The 21,747-nt window shown below is 43.3% G+C and overlaps 4 protein-coding genes across 4 annotated transcripts; 3 read left to right on the forward strand and 1 right to left on the reverse strand.

Annotated features, from left to right (window-relative positions):
• Positions 1–6,654: 6,654 nt before the first annotated feature.
• Positions 6,655–7,407, forward strand: LOC140220108 (protein ALP1-like). Its single transcript, XM_072291083.1, has 2 exons — positions 6,655–6,880; positions 6,962–7,407. The coding sequence occupies exons 1-2, from the start codon at positions 6,709–6,711 to the stop codon at positions 7,405–7,407; spliced, it is 618 nt and encodes a 205-aa protein (XP_072147184.1). The 5' UTR covers positions 6,655–6,708.
• Positions 7,408–7,712: 305 nt separating this feature from the next.
• Positions 7,713–8,642, forward strand: LOC117835312 (uncharacterized). The gene is made up of 2 exons (XM_072290426.1): positions 7,713–8,048; positions 8,121–8,642. Exons 1-2 carry the CDS (start codon positions 7,713–7,715, stop codon positions 8,640–8,642), a joined length of 858 nt encoding a protein of 285 aa, XP_072146527.1.
• A 1,313-nt stretch (positions 8,643–9,955) lies between these two features.
• LOC117838633 (microtubule-associated protein RP/EB family member 1C) lies at positions 9,956–12,841 on the forward strand. The gene is made up of 6 exons (XM_034718733.2): positions 9,956–10,152; positions 10,342–10,497; positions 11,518–11,624; positions 11,726–11,957; positions 12,052–12,165; positions 12,284–12,841. Exons 1-6 carry the CDS (start codon positions 10,042–10,044, stop codon positions 12,560–12,562), a joined length of 999 nt encoding a protein of 332 aa, XP_034574624.1. The 5' UTR covers positions 9,956–10,041; the 3' UTR covers positions 12,563–12,841.
• Positions 12,842–14,021: 1,180 nt separating this feature from the next.
• On the reverse strand, positions 14,022–19,675 carry LOC117838632 (uncharacterized). Its single transcript, XM_034718732.2, has 12 exons — positions 19,255–19,675; positions 19,074–19,158; positions 18,316–18,446; positions 18,119–18,221; positions 17,963–17,977; positions 17,268–17,413; positions 16,882–17,077; positions 16,644–16,718; positions 15,545–15,661; positions 14,915–14,959; positions 14,430–14,528; positions 14,022–14,290 (listed from the first exon to the last, which is right to left on the reverse strand). Exons 1-12 carry the CDS (start codon positions 19,611–19,613, stop codon positions 14,270–14,272), a joined length of 1,392 nt encoding a protein of 463 aa, XP_034574623.1. The 5' UTR covers positions 19,614–19,675; the 3' UTR covers positions 14,022–14,269.
• Positions 19,676–21,747: the final 2,072 nt, after the last annotated feature.

Raw genomic sequence — 21,747 nt, forward strand, 5'->3', positions numbered from 1 at the left:
TCTATCACAATAAGATGGACTTTACCTAGGATGAGAATGGATCAGTTATTAAATCTTGATGGAAATTTCTTTTACCTAAACGAATTGAATCTTTCCTCGCCCCGCGCCATCGATCCATCTCTCTCTTCCCATCAGCTGGCGGGAGGACCAAGCCCACATGCAGTCCTGGTGGGCACAGAGAGGAAAAGATGGCTGGTGCCCATACATACCGGCGTGCACATTGCACGTTTCAAAACAATTTTTTTTCTTTTCTAGTTCTGGCGCATTATTGTTAACATGGCAGTCCAGTAACCGCAGTAGCTTGCACTGCATTTTTGTTTTAATTGGTGACCATAGGACGGCGAGAACGATTACGTCACATGTATTACAAGTCATTTGAACAAGACTGGTACGAGTAGTTAACTTTTACCAGCGCTGTCAAGGCTGGATCGCCGTCGATCGACACTCTACGCCGACAGCGAGGTACTCTTTGTCAGCATCCGACCTCATCAGCTGTACACTATGTAACGTCCCCCAGAGCACAGAGCCACAGACAACCCCCGCCGTCGCGGCCATGCCGCCGTGCACAGGAAAAATCCAAGGCCGAAGGGCGGATTCCACGCCGCGAGCGCGTAGCCCGCCACGTACAAGTCCAAGTCGCTTCCACGATCGGGTTCGGTCGCCGGCGGCGCGACGGCCCGCGCACCGGGGACTTTTCGCCGAGCCGAGAGGCTGCCGCCGCCGGCGTCACAAGTTTCTTTCTGTCGGTCCCATCTCCATGGCCCGGCAACGGGATCCCGGTCTCCCGTGTTCTTTCTCCTCCCCGACGGGTCCTGATCGAGGATCCCCATCACGTGACCACTAGAACGTGCTTTCCCCATCGATTTTTGGTGCTGCGATCACGGGTGGCGCCCGGCGATGTTGCTCGTCCTCATCTAGTCCCCTGATCTGGTTGGTGCGTGTGAGCACCTCAGGATGGCAGGCAGAGTCGAGGATCGGTCAGGGCGGATGCACCGGCACGGCGGCGGCGCGCCAGCACAACAGATGAAGGCGGCGGCGATCTATGGGCAGGGCTGCTGTGAACGACCACGGATCGGCATTTCGGTTTGATGAAGATGAGCGGATACGCAAATCTCCTATTTTTCTGATATACGGAGTAGTAGAAACGAACAGACGTGGCCAGTCTAGATATTTGACTATCAACAACTTTGTGGACGTATACGCGGGTCTGGTCAAAACTCAAAATTACCGAGCAGATTTACGGTGAAAGATAGGTTTACAGCAGGCTAACATGTTTACTGTGTCAATCTCTCAACGTCGTGAACGACTAAAGATAACCCTGTAATTGTGTGCTCGACTGCTCGTCACGTTTCGAGCCCATGAAAAATATTGAGGCTGGACAGCGAGTAAGGGTACGTTTGGTTCTCTCGCCGGCTACCGTGTCGTCTTGCCGAGCGAGGTAGCACAGTTCTTATCGGCATTTGATTCCCTCGTCTGGCTGCCTCGGTGCCCGTGCTGGCGAGAACCATCAACTTTCTTAAAATTTTTCTAATCCGAGATGACTATATATATATATATTTTATTTGTTTCAACATTTTAAGTATTTGCTTAACATTTTTTCTGTATTGACTCAACATTTTGTATACACTATTTCAACAATACTACACAAAATGTTGAACATGTTTACTTAAAATGCTGAAGGTTTCGGGAAATGTTAAATCAAGAGTTTTGAAATGTTGAAATAATATATACTAGCTCAACATTTTTTATGTATTTTTTCAACATTTTAGATGCACAATTTCAATGCAAAATGTTGAACTAGTTTATCTAAAATTTTGAATCTAAAATTTTCTCAACATTTTAGATACACAATTTCAAAAAATACTACGTAAAATGTTGAACTGGTTTATCTAAAATGTTGAAGTAGATTTCGAGAAATGTTGAATCTAGAGTTTTGAAATGTTGAAATAATATATACTGGTTTATCTAAAATGTTGAGGTAGGTTTCGAGAAATGTTGAATCTAGAGTTTTGAAATGTTGAAATAATATATACTAGCTCACCATTTTTTATGTATTTGCCCAACATTTTAGATACACTATTTCAACAATAGTATGCAAAATGTTGAACCGGTTTGTCTAAAATGTTGAGGTAGGTTTCGAGAAATGTTGAAATAATATATACTAGCTCATCATTTTTTTATGTATTAGCTCAACATTTTAGATACATGATTTCAACAGTGCTATGCAAAATGTTGAACTGATTTATCTAAAATATTGAGCTAGGTTTCAAGAAATGTTGAATCTAGAGTTTTGAGATGTTCAAATAATTTTTACTAACTCAACATTTACTTATATTTTCTATTGTTGAAAAAGGAAAACTGAAGATGGTCGGCTTTAAGTGCAATGGGAGCAGAAAAAAAATGTTTTTTTGAACTTGAAAAGAAAAATGCTCAACACCCACGGCAGCACTGCACACCGGTAGGCAGTTCACGTGGTACATATCCGGTTACGCTCCTTCCTGCTGTCTTATATTGGCCCACCACCCGTCGCGGATAAAAGAAGTCCGAATACTCTGCTGCTCGTTGTTTATGGGCCGGCCTGGGCTGCTGTTGGATCAATGATGTATATGCTATCTATCTTCCGCAAGATAGATAGGAACTCCCACCAAAGTCCCACCAGTACCAGACACACTACCAGAGAGCGAGGACGAGCTCACAAGCTGCCACTTCTTGTTGACTAGTACCACCTCGCCAGTTAGGACGGATCCCAACCAGCTTAAATACTCTGTCCTCGCTCTAATTTTTGCCGAGCGAGTAACGGTGGCTTGTCACCCGAGCGGGGCACTATGGTTGGACAGTGATTTTTAGAAAAGCCCCTGCCATCCATCGATTCCTCCTGCTCACAACTTCTTCATAGTAGGGGCCGGAGCGGCCCGCTCTCTTCTGCGGTCGGGGGTGGGGGTGGGGGTGGCTGGGTAGGGGCAGCAGTCGGTCACGGACGGACCGGAAGAGTCACGGGACAGAAGGGGAAAACGAACCGTAATTTTTATTTTTCATAACCAGGAAAATGGGAAATAAAAGCAGCTAAAAGCAGGGAAGATGTTTTTGGTTTTTTACTAGAGCAAAAGCAGCTTTTGGCCTACAGCACCTATGATTTTTTGATTCTTTGGTTGGCTTTATGACTTTTACAAAAACAAAAGCAGGTTGGAAAACCGAACCAAGGGCACCCTAAGGTGGTGTGGATGCCTGGTGTGGCGCTTGGACCTGGACCTTCGGTTACAATCTTTGCTATTTGGAAAATATGAAATATAAAAATAAAACTTTACTTCTGTTGAACCGCTTCTGGACCTGGGCCTACGGTTTCAACTTCCGAGATTTCAACTTCCAAAGATAAATCTAGACCTGCAATTGCATTCTACGGTTTCAACTTCCGAAGATAAATCTAGCATATAGAACTTTGATGGGTTTTTGTTGGCATATAGAACTTTAATGGTTTTAAGCATCAGTGTTAAGAGCAGTTTGACACACATTACATTTATTAAAGGATTAAAAAATATATCCAAGTTCAAAACTCGGTGATCCGATTGTGGACCGACCGTGCCCATCAAATAGATAAGCTTCACCTTTTATAGCAAACAAGTTGGGATGATATTTGTCCATCTCATATACAAATTGCACATATATATTCACTCTTATAAATGTTATTTGTGCATATAAGATTGTCTCGCCAGAAAAGTAAATTGCCCCCATCATAAAAATAAGAGCACTTGTGTTTTCCTAGGAGATTTAGCTCATATCAACAAGAAAACCAATCAATTAATATAACTTGGCATATATTGTATCACAACAACCAAAAACATAAACGATGTGTGGTGATTAGACAAAGAGCTTAACTTTGCGCTGCAACATAAGCACCACATTCCATTTCCTCATCCTTATAAAATAGAGGAGATCTTGCTTCTCTACACATTTACGCAACATGTGTGAGACGCAATCTCTTGACATCTCGATCGTATCTCTAACACTGTTGTTGACGCTAGATTTCGTCACTAGTAATCGGCGCCAAGAAGAGAGGGAATCGGAGAGGCACAGTTGGGAATCGGTCGAATGGTGCTACAGTGCGAGATCGGCCGATGACTTCTGTCTCGCTTCGGGTCGAATGTGCCGGAGTCCCAATCGGTTGCCTTTTGCCGATAAGGAATCGGCCGGTTAGGAGGATGGGTTAATTGGGCCTGTATGGGCTTGGAAAGGAATAAGAGGATGAGGGGGAGGTCAGCCCATGAAGCGTGGAGTAACTAACCGAGCACGAATCGTGCTTGTAGATATTCGTTTTCTGTTTGAATTAGGATAGAATTCTAGTCGGTTAAGAAGTTATCTGTACGGGGCTATAAATAGCTACCTTTGTAAATCTGTAATCATCAACCAATCAATACAACAAGCTACTTTTTCCTCGTACTTACTTTCAAGCAGGCGACTTCGCCACTACTTTCCTCTTTTTCACGAGTTCGTGCGGGTTGGCAGGGCTGCATCATCTTGATCTCCGGCCGATTCTGTAAGTTCCGCTTATCGAGTAATATCTAAGCTTTAACTTCGGGTGTATCGCTGTTGTTTCGTTTAGATTTATTCATTAGTTATCGATATTTACTAGAATCATAGGGTTTTTGCCTGTTGTTCTAGTTTTATCACCAGTTATCCAGCTAGGGATCGGTAGTTTCGGCTTCATTCACGTTCTGCTATTAAATTCATCTGTTGCCGATTAGATCTATTCCTAGTGTTGTTATCATAGCTTTGTATCGGTTACTTTAGTAATTTTCCATCTACAAGGCTACAGTGATCGGCTGCCTTATAGCCGATTTCTCTATTACAGCAAATCGGCCGATTCGCTGATAAGCTCTCTCGAGATCGGAAACTTAGCCGATCGTGATTTCTGAACCTGACACGTATTCTTCCTTGCCAATCAACAGGTCAGATTGGCTGGCACGCCGCGCGAACCGCACCAGGGCATTCACCCGAACAGGAGCTAAGCAGATTCTCCCGGGTCGTGTGTCGGACGCTGGGATTCGGTTGACCGATTTCTAGCGCCAACAACTGTTATTGATGACGCCGTTCTAGACCTTGGGAAGTCCTTGTGGGAAAGATACCGAGCTACTTAGCATGTGCTTGGTTCCATGGATGGGATGGAACGGGATGGGATGATCCATGGATGTTATAGTGTTTGGTTGTGAGTCATAGGGGACAGGGACATCCCGAATCGGGAATATACCTCAAAGATCCGGGACACCCCGGTCTGGCAAAAACGAGCGAATGGGGGCATCCTAGTTCCGTTTCGCCCCGTCACGTGAGCCGCGCGTGTAAAAAAGGGTCACCGCACACTGCTCCGGCTCCTCCCGTGCGCGAAAAAGGGGCGCCCGCCCCCCGCTCTCGGCTCTTCCCGTGCGTGGAAAAAAGCTGCACCGTCGACACCAGCGATTTGGGCGCCGTTGGCAGATCCTGTCGAGGGTCACCGCCCACCGCTCCGGCTCCTCCTGTGCGCGAAAAAAAGGGGCACCAGCCTACCGCTCCTGGCTCCTCCCGTGCGTGGAAAAAAGGGGCGCCGTCGGCAGATCCCGGCGACCTGGGCGCCGCTCCTCATCAGGAGCTATCGCCGGCCACCTCCCCTCCCAAGGTACGCATCATCCATCCCTCCCTCCATCCCTGTCCTCCCTCTATCCCTTCCCTGTCCTGCCATTCTCTCCTTCCCAGATCCTCACCATGTTCCTCTCTCTCGATCCACAGGAAGAAGGAGCCCTAGTGTCGTCCCTCCCCGTTCGTGTCCTCCAATGGGATCTTGGCTTCCTTTCCCCAAGGTATGGAAAACCCTAGCGCCCTGACCCATGTGTATGTATGTGTGCTCAATCTGATCCATTAAGCAGCTGTGGGATTGGTTTTGCATTATATTATGCCACCATATTTTCTGAATAAATACATTTGTGCAATAATCTTGGTATTGCTTACATGCGTGTGTGCAGGAGGATTCAAGGTATTTTTGTGATGTGCTTGCATATGGTTCTACTGGTAGTAGTTGGTGGTATATAGTCATGAATGCCATATGGTAAATAGATGTGCCTCATCCGTGTTAATAATACTTTTGTCAACGAAAGTTTTCTTTGGTTTTTGTGTTATAGATAGATCAACAAACCAAGGTTGTTACTTGTACTGCTTCTGCATATATGTTGTTGTCAATGATGGCCATGGTTATTATTGAGTCTAGAAAATGTAAGCGAGCTGCAAGGAGAGAAGGTATTACTTATGGGCCTATCGATGAAAGGGATAGGAGGAGACTTGAGTACCTAAACAACAAATTTGGAAGGATGATACAGTTTGTGTGAACATGCTAAGACTCAATAGAGCCAAGTTCTTTCGGTTTTGCGACCTATTCAGGGATCGTGGTTTGCTTGAAGATACCATCCATTGTTGTGTTGAACAGCAAGTGGCTATGTTTCTAAATATCGTGGGGCACAACCTTAGGAACAGATTAGTTGGGACTAATTTTGATAGATCCAGAGAAACGGTCAGCCGTTATTTTAAGAAGGTTCTTCATACTGTTGGTGAGCTACGAGGGAATTAATTAGGCCACTGTCATTGGAAACTCCTACCAAAGTACAAGGGAACCACAGATGGGATCCTTACTTTAAGGATTGTATTGGAGCTATCGATGGTACACATGTAAGAGCCTTTGTTCCTAAGGATATGGAATTATCCTTTCGTGGTAGGAAGTCATATGCCTCTCAAAATGTAATGGCTGCCATAGATTTTGATCTCCGATTCACCTATGTATTGTTTGGTTGGGAGGGGACAACACATGATGCACTAGTGTTACGAGATGCTTTGGAGCGTGATAATGGACTTCGTGTGCCACAAGGTAATACACTAATAGCATATCAAATTCTCCATATGATCATTGATATAATAGAAATATGATCAAATTTCCATCACATTTTAGGCAAATTCTACCTAGTTGATACCAGATATGGAGCAAAACCAGGATTCTTGCCCCCTTTTCGTGGTGTTCGTTACCACTTAAATGAGTGGGGGAATAATCCTATGCAAAACGAGAAGGAGCTATTCAACCTTAGGTACTCATCTCTTCGTATCACAGTAGAGTGTGCATTTGGGTCTCTAAAGAGAAGATTCAAAATTCTCGATGATGCTACTTCTTTCTTTCCTTTCCCGACTCAAGTAGACATTGTTGTTGCTTGTTGCATCATTCACAATTGGGTCATACAAGATGGAATTGATGAGTTCTTCATAGAAGAAAATAATTTGCCAAGCTATAACCATGCTACAACATACAATGGACAAGCAAGTGAGCATACCGCGATGGTTAATTTCAGGCAAAGCATTGCTGATCAGATGTGGGCAGACCGTCAAAACAACAATATTAATTAATACCCACTAGTTTCTTGATGTATTTCAGTTTCTCAAGTATTTTTCTTGGTGTATTTGTGTTGTATGGACTTATTTGTTTCTATATTTCAATTGTATGGAAATATTGTTGCTATATTTCAGTTGTATGGACATATTGTTGCTATATTTCAGTTGCAAGAACTTATTTGTTGCTGTTGAAAATGAATGATGTGTGGTATATTTGGTGCTGAAATCCAGTTAAATGACATACAATCCTTGTTGTATTTGGTGCTGAAATCCAATTAAATGACATACAATGCTGGTTGTTTTTTGTTGCATGGCAGGCAATGGACGACCATGTTGAGGGACTTGGAAGAGGTAATGGTGTGGCTGCCTGGACATCGCCAATGTCCACTTTCATGCTGAAAAATCTTGCCAATGTGGTTGCTATTGATGTTAAAACAGGAAAGGCCTTCAAAAAGGTCTATTTCAATGCATGTGCTAGAGCTGTCAATAAAAAATTCAACACTACGCTCAACGGTGAGCAGATTAAGAATCATCTGAAGACATGGCAAAGAAAGTGGGCAAAGATAACAAGACTCAGGAGTTTGAGTGCATCTGGATTCGATGAAGATAACTACATCATCACCCTTGATGAGGAGCACTACAATGGCCATGTCCACGTAATCTAGTTTCTATCGTTTTGTGGTCTTGTTCTTATCATATTTTTCCTACTAATTTCTATTGCATTATAGGATCACAATGCTGATGCCGAGTATTTAAACAAGCCTCTTAATAACTATGCTGAGATGGAAACAATCTTTGGGAAGGGTATGGCTACAGGCAAGTTTGCAAAGGATTCAAGTGCTCCTCTTGGTATAGAAGATGGTGACACTGAAGATGGGGCTGCAAATGGTACAGAAGATGATCCTAGCAGTGCTTGTGAGGAAGGGGCAACATCTAATGCAAGACCTAACAAGAGAGCCAAGATTGTTGAAAGTGCAGAGGATGGGCTGATTGGTGCGTTCAACAGAGTTGGTGACAAGCTTGCCATGACTATAACGCAAGTTGCTAAATCAAACAATGAGCTGCCAGAAGAGCTCTTTGCCAAAGTGAATAGTCTTTCGGTTTCAGGCTTTAATGATCTTCAGATATCCACATACTATGCTCATCTGGTGGCCAATCCTCTCATTGGTAAAGCTTTCTATGGCTTGCCATTTGAGCACCAGTTACATTGGATGTTCATGTTTGTTAGTGAGAGGTTCCCTAGACAGTAGGGCGCTTTGGAACATACAACTAGTGATAGTGGTAAAGCTTTCTTTTTTGCTAACTAAGCCATGTTTATTACACCTGATAGTTGTAACATATCTTTTTTGTCATATGTATTTTGCTAACTGTGGCCTATCATATTGTATGCCTTAAACTTTCTATATTGTGTAAGGCATAAATTTGATGTAATGGAAGTCTGGTAGATGCCATTTGTTTAGTATTTGTACTAAAACAAGCTTATTGTATATATGAATGCCATTTGATGGTAAATGAATTATATATGATTCGAACTATATATACTGTGTAACCTTTTTGCATATGAAACAAATTCATGGTTGCATAAATGCAAACTACATATACGTGCATAAATGCTCACTATATCTAGATTATACAAAAAGTTGAAATAGATTATACAAAAAATTGAAAGTTGTATTTGTATCAAAAGGTAAGCTGCAATTTATTGTTAGAAAGAAGGAAGGTATGAGAGGTAGGAGGTAATGTCACCGTGCTTATGCAGGAGGTCATCATAACCAGCTGTCCCATTCTGTCCCTCGATCCAAACAAAAAACGGGATCATCCCATTCCAGGTTTATCCCTCGAAACAAAAAAAATAGAGACGCTTCTGTCCCTCTAACCAAACATGAAATGGGATCATCCCATCCCAGAAAACTGGGACGGGAACGTCCCATCCTACATTGTCTCCCAAATACATGCTTAGTTACCGGCCACGTTCTACCATACTATGAGTTTGACGACCACACTAATTAAGGCCCTTACTTGATTGTTCACTCACCATTGGCTGGTACAGCCTTTTGAAGTTGTATTTGAGTGATGTGGATTTTTGACACCATATTTTTTACGGAGGCCAGCAACCAAGCCAAGCCCAAACGTCTCATCTTCTTTTGCCGTTTAGGTAGAGAAACGAGGTCCTTAGCAATTTTCTTCCAGCACATGATACGAAATCTACGAAATTTACCACCAGTAATTCGACGGAGCTCACATGTCACGTGGAATTCACTGGAAACCCAGTAAGGGCTCGGCAAAATATTCATCCAAAAACCCCGCAAAAAAATATTTATCCAAAAACGCACACGCTTTTACGCTGGCTCCAGCTACCCAAGGCGAATCACGAGACCGCCCCCACGCGCCCGTCCCAACGGTCGACCGAATCCCGCCGTCCATCCGCACCCCGCGCCCACCTCCCACCGTCCAGATCGACCCCGCCTGGCCCGCGCCGAGGGCAGGATCGTCCAACGCGAAGCCTCCTCCAGAGTTTTTAATCCCCGCCCGGGCCGCGGGCGCCGCCCAGTTTGAAATCTCAAATCCATCCTCCTCGCGTTTCTCCGCCCACCCCGACCCCGCTCCACCAATCCCCCATCCCCCGATCCTCGCCAGCGGCGGCCGGCGATGGCGGCGAGCAACATCGGGATGATGGAGGGCGCCTACTTCGTCGGGCGCAACGAGATCCTCGCGTGGATCAACACCACGCTGCAGCTCGGCCTCTCCAAGGTGGAGGAGGTAAGCAACGCCTGCATCTCCTCCTGTTCCCGATCCGGGTGAGGGTGTTCTCGCGTCGGTGTGGAGCAGGAGGTTTCTCTCGGATCTGTGGGGAGGATTCTCCGTTCGTAGGGTTGGGGCGGGTGGGTTCTGTGCGAGTCGAGCCCCTGAAAGGCTGACACCGGTGGTTGCTTTGGTGTTTGTCTGCAGGCGGCGTCGGGCGCGGTTGCGTGCCAGCTGATGGACGCGGCGCACCCGGGGGCGGTGCCGATGCACAAAGTGAACTTTGACGCCAAGACGGAGTACGAGATGATCCAGAACTACAAGGTCCTGCAGGACGTGTTCAATAAGCTAAAGATCACCAAGGTGCGTCCCGGCTTGGTTTCTCTCCCCTCTCGGCTGCGCCCCGCGTGGGAGAAATTTTTTTATGAAATTGATTGAATCAGGATGCTGTACTCGTGTTTGTGCTCTGATTGTTCAGTGTTGATGAGAGTTGATTCCAGTTATGTGATGTAGCATGTGGGCGGTGTTATGCAGTAGCGTTAGTTTCTGGAGAAGCATTTGTTTGTTCAAACATCATGGATATTAGGTTCTGCTATCTTATCATTTTACAACAGAAGTAAGAAATTTACATTCATATTTTGCTAGGTGTTTCTCATGGCTGATTTTGGTGGGTTTCATGTTTATGCTATTACTTAATTTGGTAGCCACATTAAGAGATCTTAGTTTTTCTGGTTTCCTTTGCTAATTCAAAGCAGATTGATGCTGCCATATTCTTTGTGCTCCATTTTTTTTCCAGGCTGAGTTGTTTTCATAGGGTTGGAATATGGCATCAAGAGTCAAACACTCTGCATTCTAGATCCTATTTTGTATAGCTAGAAAATTTTGACATCACGAGTTGGGCTGTTATAACTTGCAAAGTAGCTTTTCTTGTTTGAGTTGCTAATGAAGCAGCGTTAATTTCTGGACAAGAATTTGTTTGTTCAAACATCATGGATATTAGATTCTGCTATGTTATCCTTTAACAACAAAAGTTAGAAATTTACATATCATATTTTGCTAGGTGTTTCTCATGGACAATTTTGATTCGTTTCTTGTTTAGGCTTTTACTTAATTTGGTAGCCACATTAAGGGATCTTAATTTTTCTGTTTTCCTTTGCTAATTCAAAGCAGATTGATGCTGCCATACTCTTTGTGCTCCATTGTCCCCATGCTGTGTTGTTTTTGTGGGGTTGGAATATGACAACAAGAGTCAAACACTCTGCATTCTAGATACTATTTTGTACGGCTAGAAAATTTTGAAATGATGAGTTAGGCAGTTATAATTTGCAAAGTAGGTGCTACTGGGATCTTACACTTTGTTATTTCCATTGCAAATTGTTGCAGCACATTGAGGTGAACAAGCTCACCAAAGGGAGACCTCTTGACAATCTGGAGTTCATGCAGTGGATGAAAAGATATTGTGATTCTGTCAACGGTGGGTTCATGACCAGGTAATCACTGATCTGGTCAGTTCTCAGTATTTCCATTATTTCTACCAATTGTATGTGAGCTTTATTGTACTAAATTGTCCGGATGCTTACATTTTACACAGCTACAATGCGTCTGAGAGAAGGGAAAACAGCAAAGGTGGAAAAGAAACCAACAGAAGAACATCAGTGCCCTCTCACACGCCAGCCAAGTCCGCATCTGCCGGTCACAAGGCTCAAGCTTCATCTCATGGTGCTGCTAAGCGTGCAAGTGCAAGTGGACAAGCTCCGAATGCGCCACAACGTGGTGCTAAGCCATCACCTGTCAACTCAGGTGGACCAGCTTATGATGAACAGGTAATCCGCAGTAGTCAATCTGTGTGAACGTTTCTCCTAATTTCTTCTCCAATTGCAAAATAATGAAAACTTGTGCGAATGCCATGGTTTGCAGATCACTGAGCTGAAGCTCCTTGTTGATAGCCTGGAGAAGGAGAGAGATTTCTACTTCTCCAAGCTGCGGGACATCGAGATCTTGTGCCAGAACCCTGAGGTTGAGCATGTGCCGGTGAGTAGTTGCAGTGTGGCTACCATTTGGTGGAAGCCTCCTGAACAAGTACTGTTATGCTGTTGTATCCATTGTTCAGAGCTGTGTTATGATGATGGTGATTGTCTTATGCTCTCAGGTCCATGCTATCCAGAACATACTCTACACATCAGACGACGACCCTGCAGTAGTGGCTGAAGCTCAGGCGATGGTGTCGCAGCAGCAGAACCAGCAACAGCCTCCGGCGCTGAGCCCCATCCTGGAGATGTCCGAGGAGAGGCCGAAGCAAGAGACGGCGAACAAGCGGAAGAGCATTTCGGACCTGGAGGAGTTTGGGATGGCATCCAGCTCACGACAGAGGCTCTCCGACATCTCTGACGTGCAGCTGTGTGGATCCCCGCTGACGAGTTTCAGTTGAAGCATTTACCATTGCTACAAAATCGGACGCGTCATTGCTGTTATGACCGACCTCTGGTCTTTTGTAGACAGTGAATCTTATCTCTGTTGGATTGGTTTGTGGATTCGTCTGGTGCATTGTCGTGTGCCCATTTGCAAGGTAGTATATTGACCCTACTCGTTATCCGCCGCAGAATTTGTGGCCACTTACTACAAATTAGTCATATATTATGATCTACCTAAGGTTGTATTACCAGTTGCTTCTATGACTATCGAATTGAACTGTTGTGTCCTTTGGCAATGCTGGTCCTGCGTGGTTTGTGCTCTGCGGTTAGCCCCGTTCAAGGTCTTTTCAAGCTCGTGTCCTCTCTGGCACACCACACTTGTCCCCATTTTTTGGTCAATTAAGCAGAACGAAGTAGCAGATATTTCATAAACGCTTCCTCTCCCCCAAAAGCAATGTGCAGGCATCAAAGTGGGTACCTGAGGGGCCGATACGTCCTTCCAATTTCTTGAGCTGCGCATGTCATCTTGAATTCCCATAGATTCTCACTTCTCTGTCTCTGTGCATAAAAAATGGGAAGCAGCGCACACAGCATTTCGTAGCTACACAACCACAAACCATTAATCCGGCAAACTCGACATGGAAATCAGGAGAATACAAGCAAGAGCAAATCGGCTACGAGCAAAATATAAACTCTTCTAAAAGCATCGAAAGCGCCCCGCCCCTCATCCAACGGCCGCCCGGACCCGAATCAACACCACGCTGCAGCTTCGCCTTTCCAAGGTCAAGGAACTAAGTGACACACTTGAAATGGCGGTTGGTTTGGTGACCATCCCACAGGCGGCGTCGAGCTGATTGACGCGGCGCACCCGGAGACGGTGCCGATGCACAAGGCCAACTTCGACGCCAGGACCGAGTACGACATGATTCAGAACTACAAGCTGCTGCAGGAAGTGTTCAACGAGCTGAATATTTTTTTTTTCTGAATAAAGAACAACAAGCTGAATATCACCAAGGTCACAAGGTGCGCTCCGGCTTCGTTTCTTTCCCCTGTGGCTGCAGGAAGTGCGCAGTAAGTTTGTTTTGTTCAGACACCTTGGGATGTACATCTTGTGTTGCTGTAAACATCTAAGTCTAGCCTCAGTTTTCCTTTTAACACAATTAGCATCAAAGTTTGCTACCTATTTTTCATGCCAATTGTGGTTGGATTCCCTCCTGGTAATTGATTGCCATTGCTGCGATCTTATTTCTTCTTATTTGCTTTGCACGCTGTTGCAGGTCATCGAGGTGAATAAGCTTATATAAGGACGGACCTTTGACGACTTAAGAGTTCATGCAGTGGATGAGAAGATAGTGTCGAGTTGGTTTGTGGTTTCGTCTGTTGTACTACGATGGCGTAATGTCGTGTGCCCTTTTGCAAGGTTGGGCTGCCTTCGATACTAGAAGTTATCTGCCACAGTTTGCGCATTCTACAACATATTAAGCAGACGTATATATTGATGTAATGTTATGCAAGATGTTAGCAAAATCCTGATGGGCCAACAAAACCAACCCTGTTCTCACACGGCATCCAATAGAAATAAATTGACAGTAAGTACTAATTACAACCGGATGCATCCGCAGTTTAATAAGCACAATTACATCAGCAACACCGTGTTCAATGCAAGCTATGTATACCTCCCATGGTAAGGGAACGGGTGGAAAGGTATCTCTCTATGCGGCGTTCTATTCTGCATCAACAAAAATCTGCAAGGCAGAAACATGTGTTGGAAGGGTTTCAGCAACTTCATGAAAGAACAGGAGGTTGACCTCACATGATTGATTGCTGCTTAACAATGCAAGGTGCTATTGTGCTAATGTTCACAGAATAAACGTGATTATGTACCTCTATGTCAGACAAAGGTTCGTAGTACTTCTTTTCCTGCACTGCGTACATGGTAATTCCGGAAATCTTTTGCACTCCTAGCTGGGTGGCTACCATGCTCTGCATATTATTCCAAAGACAGTCACTTCACCTTTAAGGGGGGAAAGATTCCATTTTTATTGGTCACAATCTCTCACTTATAGAGTTCTATGGTCAAACAAGGACATGCAAAAATAAAAGGATAATTAACAAGCTACTAATTCTGATAGTATGCTTTCACTTCAAGCATGCATATATGCAAGACACATGAGAGCAGTGTTAATTTCTCATTATCTAAAGACCTTGACTATCCTAATTAATAAACAAATGCCACCGTTTTTCAGACTATCAATCAAAGACAGAATTGTTGAAATACAATGTAAAAACTGGCAGACAATTGAGTTTTGAAAAGACAGAAGATATGTTCAGTACACAAGATAAGTTATGAGTTCAGATAGTTTCCTCACCAGATCAAATTTGATAGACTCAAAAGCCTCCACCAAAGGTAAAATCTGTGATAGGTAAAGCAGGAAATAAGAAAACACGCTACCAGCATTAGTTCATTATAAAAATAGAGAGGCAAAGGCCCACTCAAGTGAATAGATGCCATCAGCTGGTAGCCTGGTAGTGTATTCCAATATGATTATTTTCTTGCTTTTGCTACTGTTCATTAAAGTACTTGAGTGGAAACAAGTTTAATAATGTAAAATAGTTATCATCAGAGTTGGGGGAATCCAGCTAATATTAACAATTTGCACCTACTACATACACCTAACCTTTTCACATAGCCAAAAAAAACATCACTAGCCCAAAGCAAGATTTCAAGAAGAAATTCGCTGTCAATTTTTTTTCTTTTTTTAATCAGAAATCTATTACCCATACCAATAATAAGGGGGCAACTGTTTAAGTAAATGCCCAAAATAAGTAGAATGCCGATCTCAATTTCATAGGGTAAATGTAAAATGTTTAAGCAGCTGCTAAAAATTGGAAAGCCCCCACCAAAATGTGTTCTGATGAAAAAATCTGGTAAAAAAATCACCTAGTCTAGTCATGTTCCACGATAAACAAAAAAATAGCATGCAAGCGAAGCAACTTACCAACTTCTGTAGTCCATTGACTAGAACAGCACTTTCTTCACCGGTCATGCTTGGAGCTAGAAATACTTCGAAAGGGCCAACAGTTTTGTCTGTTTGGTTTGTAAGACAAAGATTGACCTGAAGATGTGTCCATTAGACAACAGCAGTATAAATGTGAAAACCATCATTATTGCATACTAAAATTAATGCCCTAATCACATGTAACTCCACAGCGGTAGACAAATCATGGAAATGCAAAGGAGGATTATTTCAAGTTTCTTCTAATATCGCTGAAAGTCTGAAACTAACAAAGACAGAATGTGACCTAGTAATTATTGCCGGTTGCCACACGGATCAAACCAAGATAAATTCCTAACTGATTCAAAAACACAACAGTAAAGACTAAAGACCAAGGCAAGTTACAAGCTTTTAGATACTGTTGCTAGTACATAGAAAACAACCTTGCTAAGCAATGAATACCGCCACTGAGCTTCTGATAATACTGCTTTCGAGTTTGTGCAATTAAACTTTTACGATACTAGTAAACTCTTAATGACGAGCCTGTTGGTACCGGGAAAGAGCATATTACTGTGAGTGTCATCCAGATACATAGGAGTAACACGAAAACAGGATTGGCTCTAGGGCACCAACAGGTGAACTAGTTAAATGTAAAAAATAGACATCTTATAACATTGTGCTGTTGAAAAGAAAATAAGAAGAGAATAAGGGGAAACATAAAAGTGGAATGAGTTGAAAGGAGCAGCATAATCCAGGAACAGAATTCCTGAGATCCTGCTATGTAGCTCACCTTCTGGAAGATTATGGCATAGTTGCAATTAATTATGAAAGTTGAAAGATACAATGAGAAAATGGATTCAGGTGGACTTGATTTTATAACAAGAAGCCAGAAAGCTAAGAGCCTAGCTATATCATGCATGGAAATAACTGCATTAATGACCAGGGGTGATACTAGGGAGGGGCGGAGGGGGGCAACATTAATGACCAGGGGTGACACCAGGGAGGGGTGGCATTATGAAAAATTTCTGCCTTCACCCCCTAAGATGAGTCTCCAGGCAACAGTAATCTAGTATGCTTAAAAGAAATGCGAACCAAGATTTACCATAAATGGTCTTTCCGCATATATGATAGGTGGAACTTTCACAGCGCGTAGATCAACATCTTTACTTGCTGTCGGCTGCAAGAAAGAGAATTGTAACAATTATATACAATGGAAGCAATTCAATAATAAGGGAACGAAAAAAATATAATCTTAGGCCCAATGTCACTGTAACTAACATAAGTAAAGTTGCAAGACATAGCAATAAGATTTTTAAATCAGAAGCAGGAACTTCACTAACAGTGCTATGAATGTTTTGAGTCTGCAAGCGGCCCGGTTCCCCCAGATTTGTACGCCATGTTATCTGAAATTTACCAAGTGTACTGCTTAACTCTGACTTGGGTTGAGCAGCCTCATCAGATGATGATCTGAGCTGATAAAGGTAATTGTATATTCCTCCCCCAGCTCTGATGAGGATAGGTTGTTTGCAGAGGTCCCTACATGAAAAATGGAACCCAATCAGATATTTTGCTTAGTCAAGCATCCATTTCAGTCACATATTAAACTGCAACGATAAAATGCCAGTATAATAATAGCTTGGTTAGAACATATGTGCCGCTCAACATGCTCGCGCAACCATAGTGTGGTCTTGTCAAAACAAATCTAGTTTTATAGCGCTTGAATTACCCTATTTCAGACTTCACTGCTGAGGGATGCTCATCAGCTTCCAATCTTGTAGCCTTCCATTGTTGGGCAGGCTCAAAATCAACTTGATCCATGTAAAGATTAGATTTTGTATGGTTCTCTATGCAGGCTTCCAGATACGTAATGTCCTGTCAACATAGACTAACTATATAAAACAGAAGGCTGCCATAGTGAATTAACAAGTGTGCAATGAGGAAGAAAATAACAAACAGCACAAGCTATTGTTTTAGCTATGAAATACGCACCACCTCTTTATGAAAATAATTTGTTAAAACAGAATGCGGATAAACTAAAATTGGAATGAGGCCTCTGCTTTGTTAAGAAATTCAAGTTGGCAAGAAAATGTAAAGAGTCATTTTTAAGCAAAGAAAAGATAAGAATAAAAATGTGATGGATCAGGAGCCTGTATTGATTACTACAAAAACACAACGAATGTGCTGGTAGGAAGCATCGAAGAAAAACCATGGTAAATATTAAGGAAAGAAAAGGCAGAACTGTTAGTTGATACAATAAAGCACATAAACCTATAGTAAATGCAAAAACTATTCATCTAATTGTGAATCATTTTTTAAGTATTGTCAATCTGTAATGACCTTCAATCTACATCGATTAAGATTCTAAAGACAGCATCTACAATTAATCAAAGGACTTACAGTTGTTGTTTAGACTTAACCTACCTTGATGGTGCGAACCTGAAAAGGAAAAAGTTGCAGAAAAATTATTGATATGAACTTTGTAATCTCATTCTGCTTGTTCTATGAACCATGGGATTAAGATTTTGAGATTTATACAGAACGTAGATTGGACAGAAATAAAATCTGGAAACTAGTTACCTTTGTCCTGACAGATAATGGGTTTGAGACAGAGAACTTAAAGAACTGGGGAAGATATTTACGCTCTCCATCAGCATCATTATATAAAGCAGTACATACAAGCCTGGATTCAATCACAAAATGAGCAAATCAACTACAAGGATTGCTTTTAGCAATGGTAAAACAGACACATAAAATGAAAAGGAAAAGGAACATACGTATGCGCTCCTAGTTCTTTGACGTCATGCTCCACAATGAAATCATATCGCCCCCCTGATCTAATTGACTCAACAGGGGACTTTGATGTATCTAGAAGAAGTATTCTCTGTCTCTCCGTTTGTATTTCTGCCTAGTGTAAGTAAAGCACCAGTCAAATTCGTCCAGTATTGGATATTTAAAAGGTGTGAATAATACATTTTTTAGTCATGTACACTAAGAAAAATATCATGGATATGAAGTAAAGATCTTAATGCAATGATTATGTCAATGTAAATGATTTTACTTCAAATATATAAGCCAGTTATCATTAAAAAGCATATAGCCATCTACAGTTTACAAGCATCCATAAGTAACATAAAATAGTTTAGAATAAACTAGGTGAGATATGTTGCAAAGGGTGTCTTGACCATAAGAGGAAGAGCATGAAACTGCACAAATCTTAGGTAACCAATCTTATCATCAAGCCATCAGATGATTGATTGTTTGACTTGATCATAACTCATATGTATAAACAAAATACTCTATTGAATCCAGTTACTGCTTGCAAACCTCATGGTAACCGTGTAGCACAAATTCGAGATTCTGAATTTCTAACACTAGAGAAAATGCAGAAACATGGAAGTTTAACTGCCTGTACTGACATTATCATCAACCACAAAACTTCACCCAATTTAATCCAATTTGCCAGAAACGATCCTAGAGTTTAAATGCATTTCTAAACTCGAAAGACGAGAATAGGTTTCACTGGATAGAACACCTTGATGACGACGTCCCTGGCCTCGAAGCTTGAGCTGTTGTTGATGCTGATGTAGCTGCAGAAGGTCTCGCCCAAATAGATCGCCCTAGACACCCACACAAGCACACCAAAATCAGCGATCGCTGCACCTGGAGCAGCCCGGAACACTCCGGAATCGGGATTCGGGAGGGAGGAAGCGAACCCGAAGGACTGGGGGAGAACGAGGAGCCCCGGCAGCGCGAGGGCGTCGGCGTGGTCGCGGAGGAAGAAGCGGTCGCGGAAGGTGAAGTCCCCAGGTACGGCGGCGGTGGAGTCCGGCGGGTGGAGGAGGCCGTGAAGGAATTCGGCGGCGGCGGACGGGTCGGGGCCGGTGAGCGCGTCCTCCGGGAGGAAGACGTCGCGCGGGTCGAAGCGGAGCAGCGCGGTCGGGTCGGGTTGGAGCGAGGGGCGGGACAGCCGCATCACGCGGAACGCCAGCGAGTGGTTTTGCTGCTGCTGTTGCACCGCCGCCGCCGCGGCCGGGGACGGCGACTGCACGCCGCCGGCGTAGGGCGACGCCATCGCCGGAGACGGGGGTAGAGATCTGGACGCGGCTTCGGTTCGGGAGTCTGCGCGCTCGCGGCAGCCGAGCTGAAACCAGTGGTACTGATAAAACGGACGGCTCCGATTCGATCGTCTTCAAACTGGAGCGTGATGAATTTTTGGCATCTTATTATTATTATTATAGAATCAGACGTTCTGAGAAAGTTAAATTTCGATGAATTTTAAACCACTGGAATAGATTTCGATGCACCAGCGTTCAAAGTCCTCAAGTGATTTCTCAATTGTGAATTCTCAATGGTAACCGTCAGGTCTGCATTGCTGCCGGTAGCAGCTACAGCAAGGCGTGCGACGAACTCATAATTCGTTGGATGGCGTTATAAATTTTACGAGCCCTTGTTCAGTTATAAAATGCCAACTTCTCATTAATTGCAAAACAAATTGATTTTGTCAAAACCTTTCCAAAGGCCAAATGCTCTGCCGCCTCGGAATCTTACATGATGTTCTCTATGTGACTATGTGTGGCACACTGGCACTGGCATCAGGAAATGGAACAGCTACAGAAATTGGCACGACGGGAGGAGAACGCGGCGCGGGATACTGGAGCGCTCGTGCGGCCGCGCCTGCCTCCGCGCCGGTGAAAAACGTTTGGATATGGTGGGCTAGAAAGCGTTTGGACACCCCCTTGTGTTGACCGGACGGCGGGCTTAAGGAAATGGTGGGGGCCATGATCTAATCCAACGGCATCTGTAGCTGACACTAATCTTAATTCTTAATCCGACGCCAATCAACAACATTTGGATTTGACGATTAACTTAAGGCACGTGTGAATCTTTTGAAGGAGCTTGCCGGCTGTATCAGGAACAGCCAGTAAACGGCAACTTGAAAATTTGTATCAGGAACTTTCGGGTCGAGGCCATCAACTTCAAAATAGCTAAATGGCGCGTTCAGAACAACTTTAGATGACCTCACAAAAGAAATAGTAAATGACAAATTTGAGTGGCTGTTCTATGCAACAAATATTATCGGCTCACTGACATTGGATGCAGAAACCATACTACACAAATGTCCTAATTTGGTATTTTCAGGTCCATGAGATTTTTGCTGTTAGTACGACAAGGAGTATGGATTGCTTGTGAACGGAATCATGCCTGGCTTTGAGTTTGGGAACGGTACCACGTACCAGTCGTTTTCTTTCTTTCTTTTTTTTTTTGAAACGGCGGAACGGTACCAGTCAGGCAGTACAACATCAGGCCCCAGTCAGGCAGTACAACATCAGGCCCCAAACCATGTCTACAGCAACGCAACGAGAAGGTCATGACTCTTTGCAATTAGTCCTTGGAGCACTTCTGCGTAAACAAGAAGAATCGGGCATTCGGCAGCCCAAAGGCTCCATCTCTAGTTAGCAATCAACCAAAAGAGGCAATGATCAGCTCCAAAGAAAAGGGGAGCAAATATTGACAACAGGGCATAGATAGCAAGCAGCTTTCATGCAGACTACAACCGGCCAAAAACTCTCAGTTTTCCAGTCAACTACTACAGGCCAGGCCAAATTCTGTTCAGTGCTGCAACTACAACCGGGGTTACAAACTTACAGGCTTTTCATTTTTATGACAGGGAACTACTACAACCTAGTCCAACTGAGACAACTGCTCCGCTTCACCAGCAATCTTGCCAAACTGTGCTGCATCCATGTTGTCTCGTGCCATTCAAAACCTTCAACTCAAGTGTTTCTTTCATTTTTTTATAAATAATTGTATCCATTTTCTCCTAGGAATTGTTCTTTCGTTTTGGAACCTGAGTTGTCTTTATGTTGTGTTTCATTTATCAATTTTGGTAGGAACTAAAAAAAGCAGAAACGCAATGACTTTCTTTTTAATCATTCATATGTTTGGATAGAACATGACAATTTGACCATATTTTCCTGGCAGATTTTGTTCGCAATTGAATTTTGCTGTGGCTCAATACAAACAATCTAACTAGACACATTTTGGTGCTATGTACAAATTCTTGATGTGTATATAAGATTCGTATTAGGGGTTTGGCGATGCAGTCTACTCCATTCGTTCCAAAGCATAGACCTTCTAAACTATGGATTGTCTAGAGTCACAAGATGTATAGCAAATGCTATGTACATGGAAAAGCAAAATAAAAA

The sequence above is a fragment of the Setaria viridis genome, chromosome 9, assembly GCF_005286985.2.
Source record: "Setaria viridis chromosome 9, Setaria_viridis_v4.0, whole genome shotgun sequence".
Classification (NCBI taxonomy): Eukaryota; Viridiplantae; Streptophyta; class Magnoliopsida; order Poales; family Poaceae; genus Setaria; species Setaria viridis.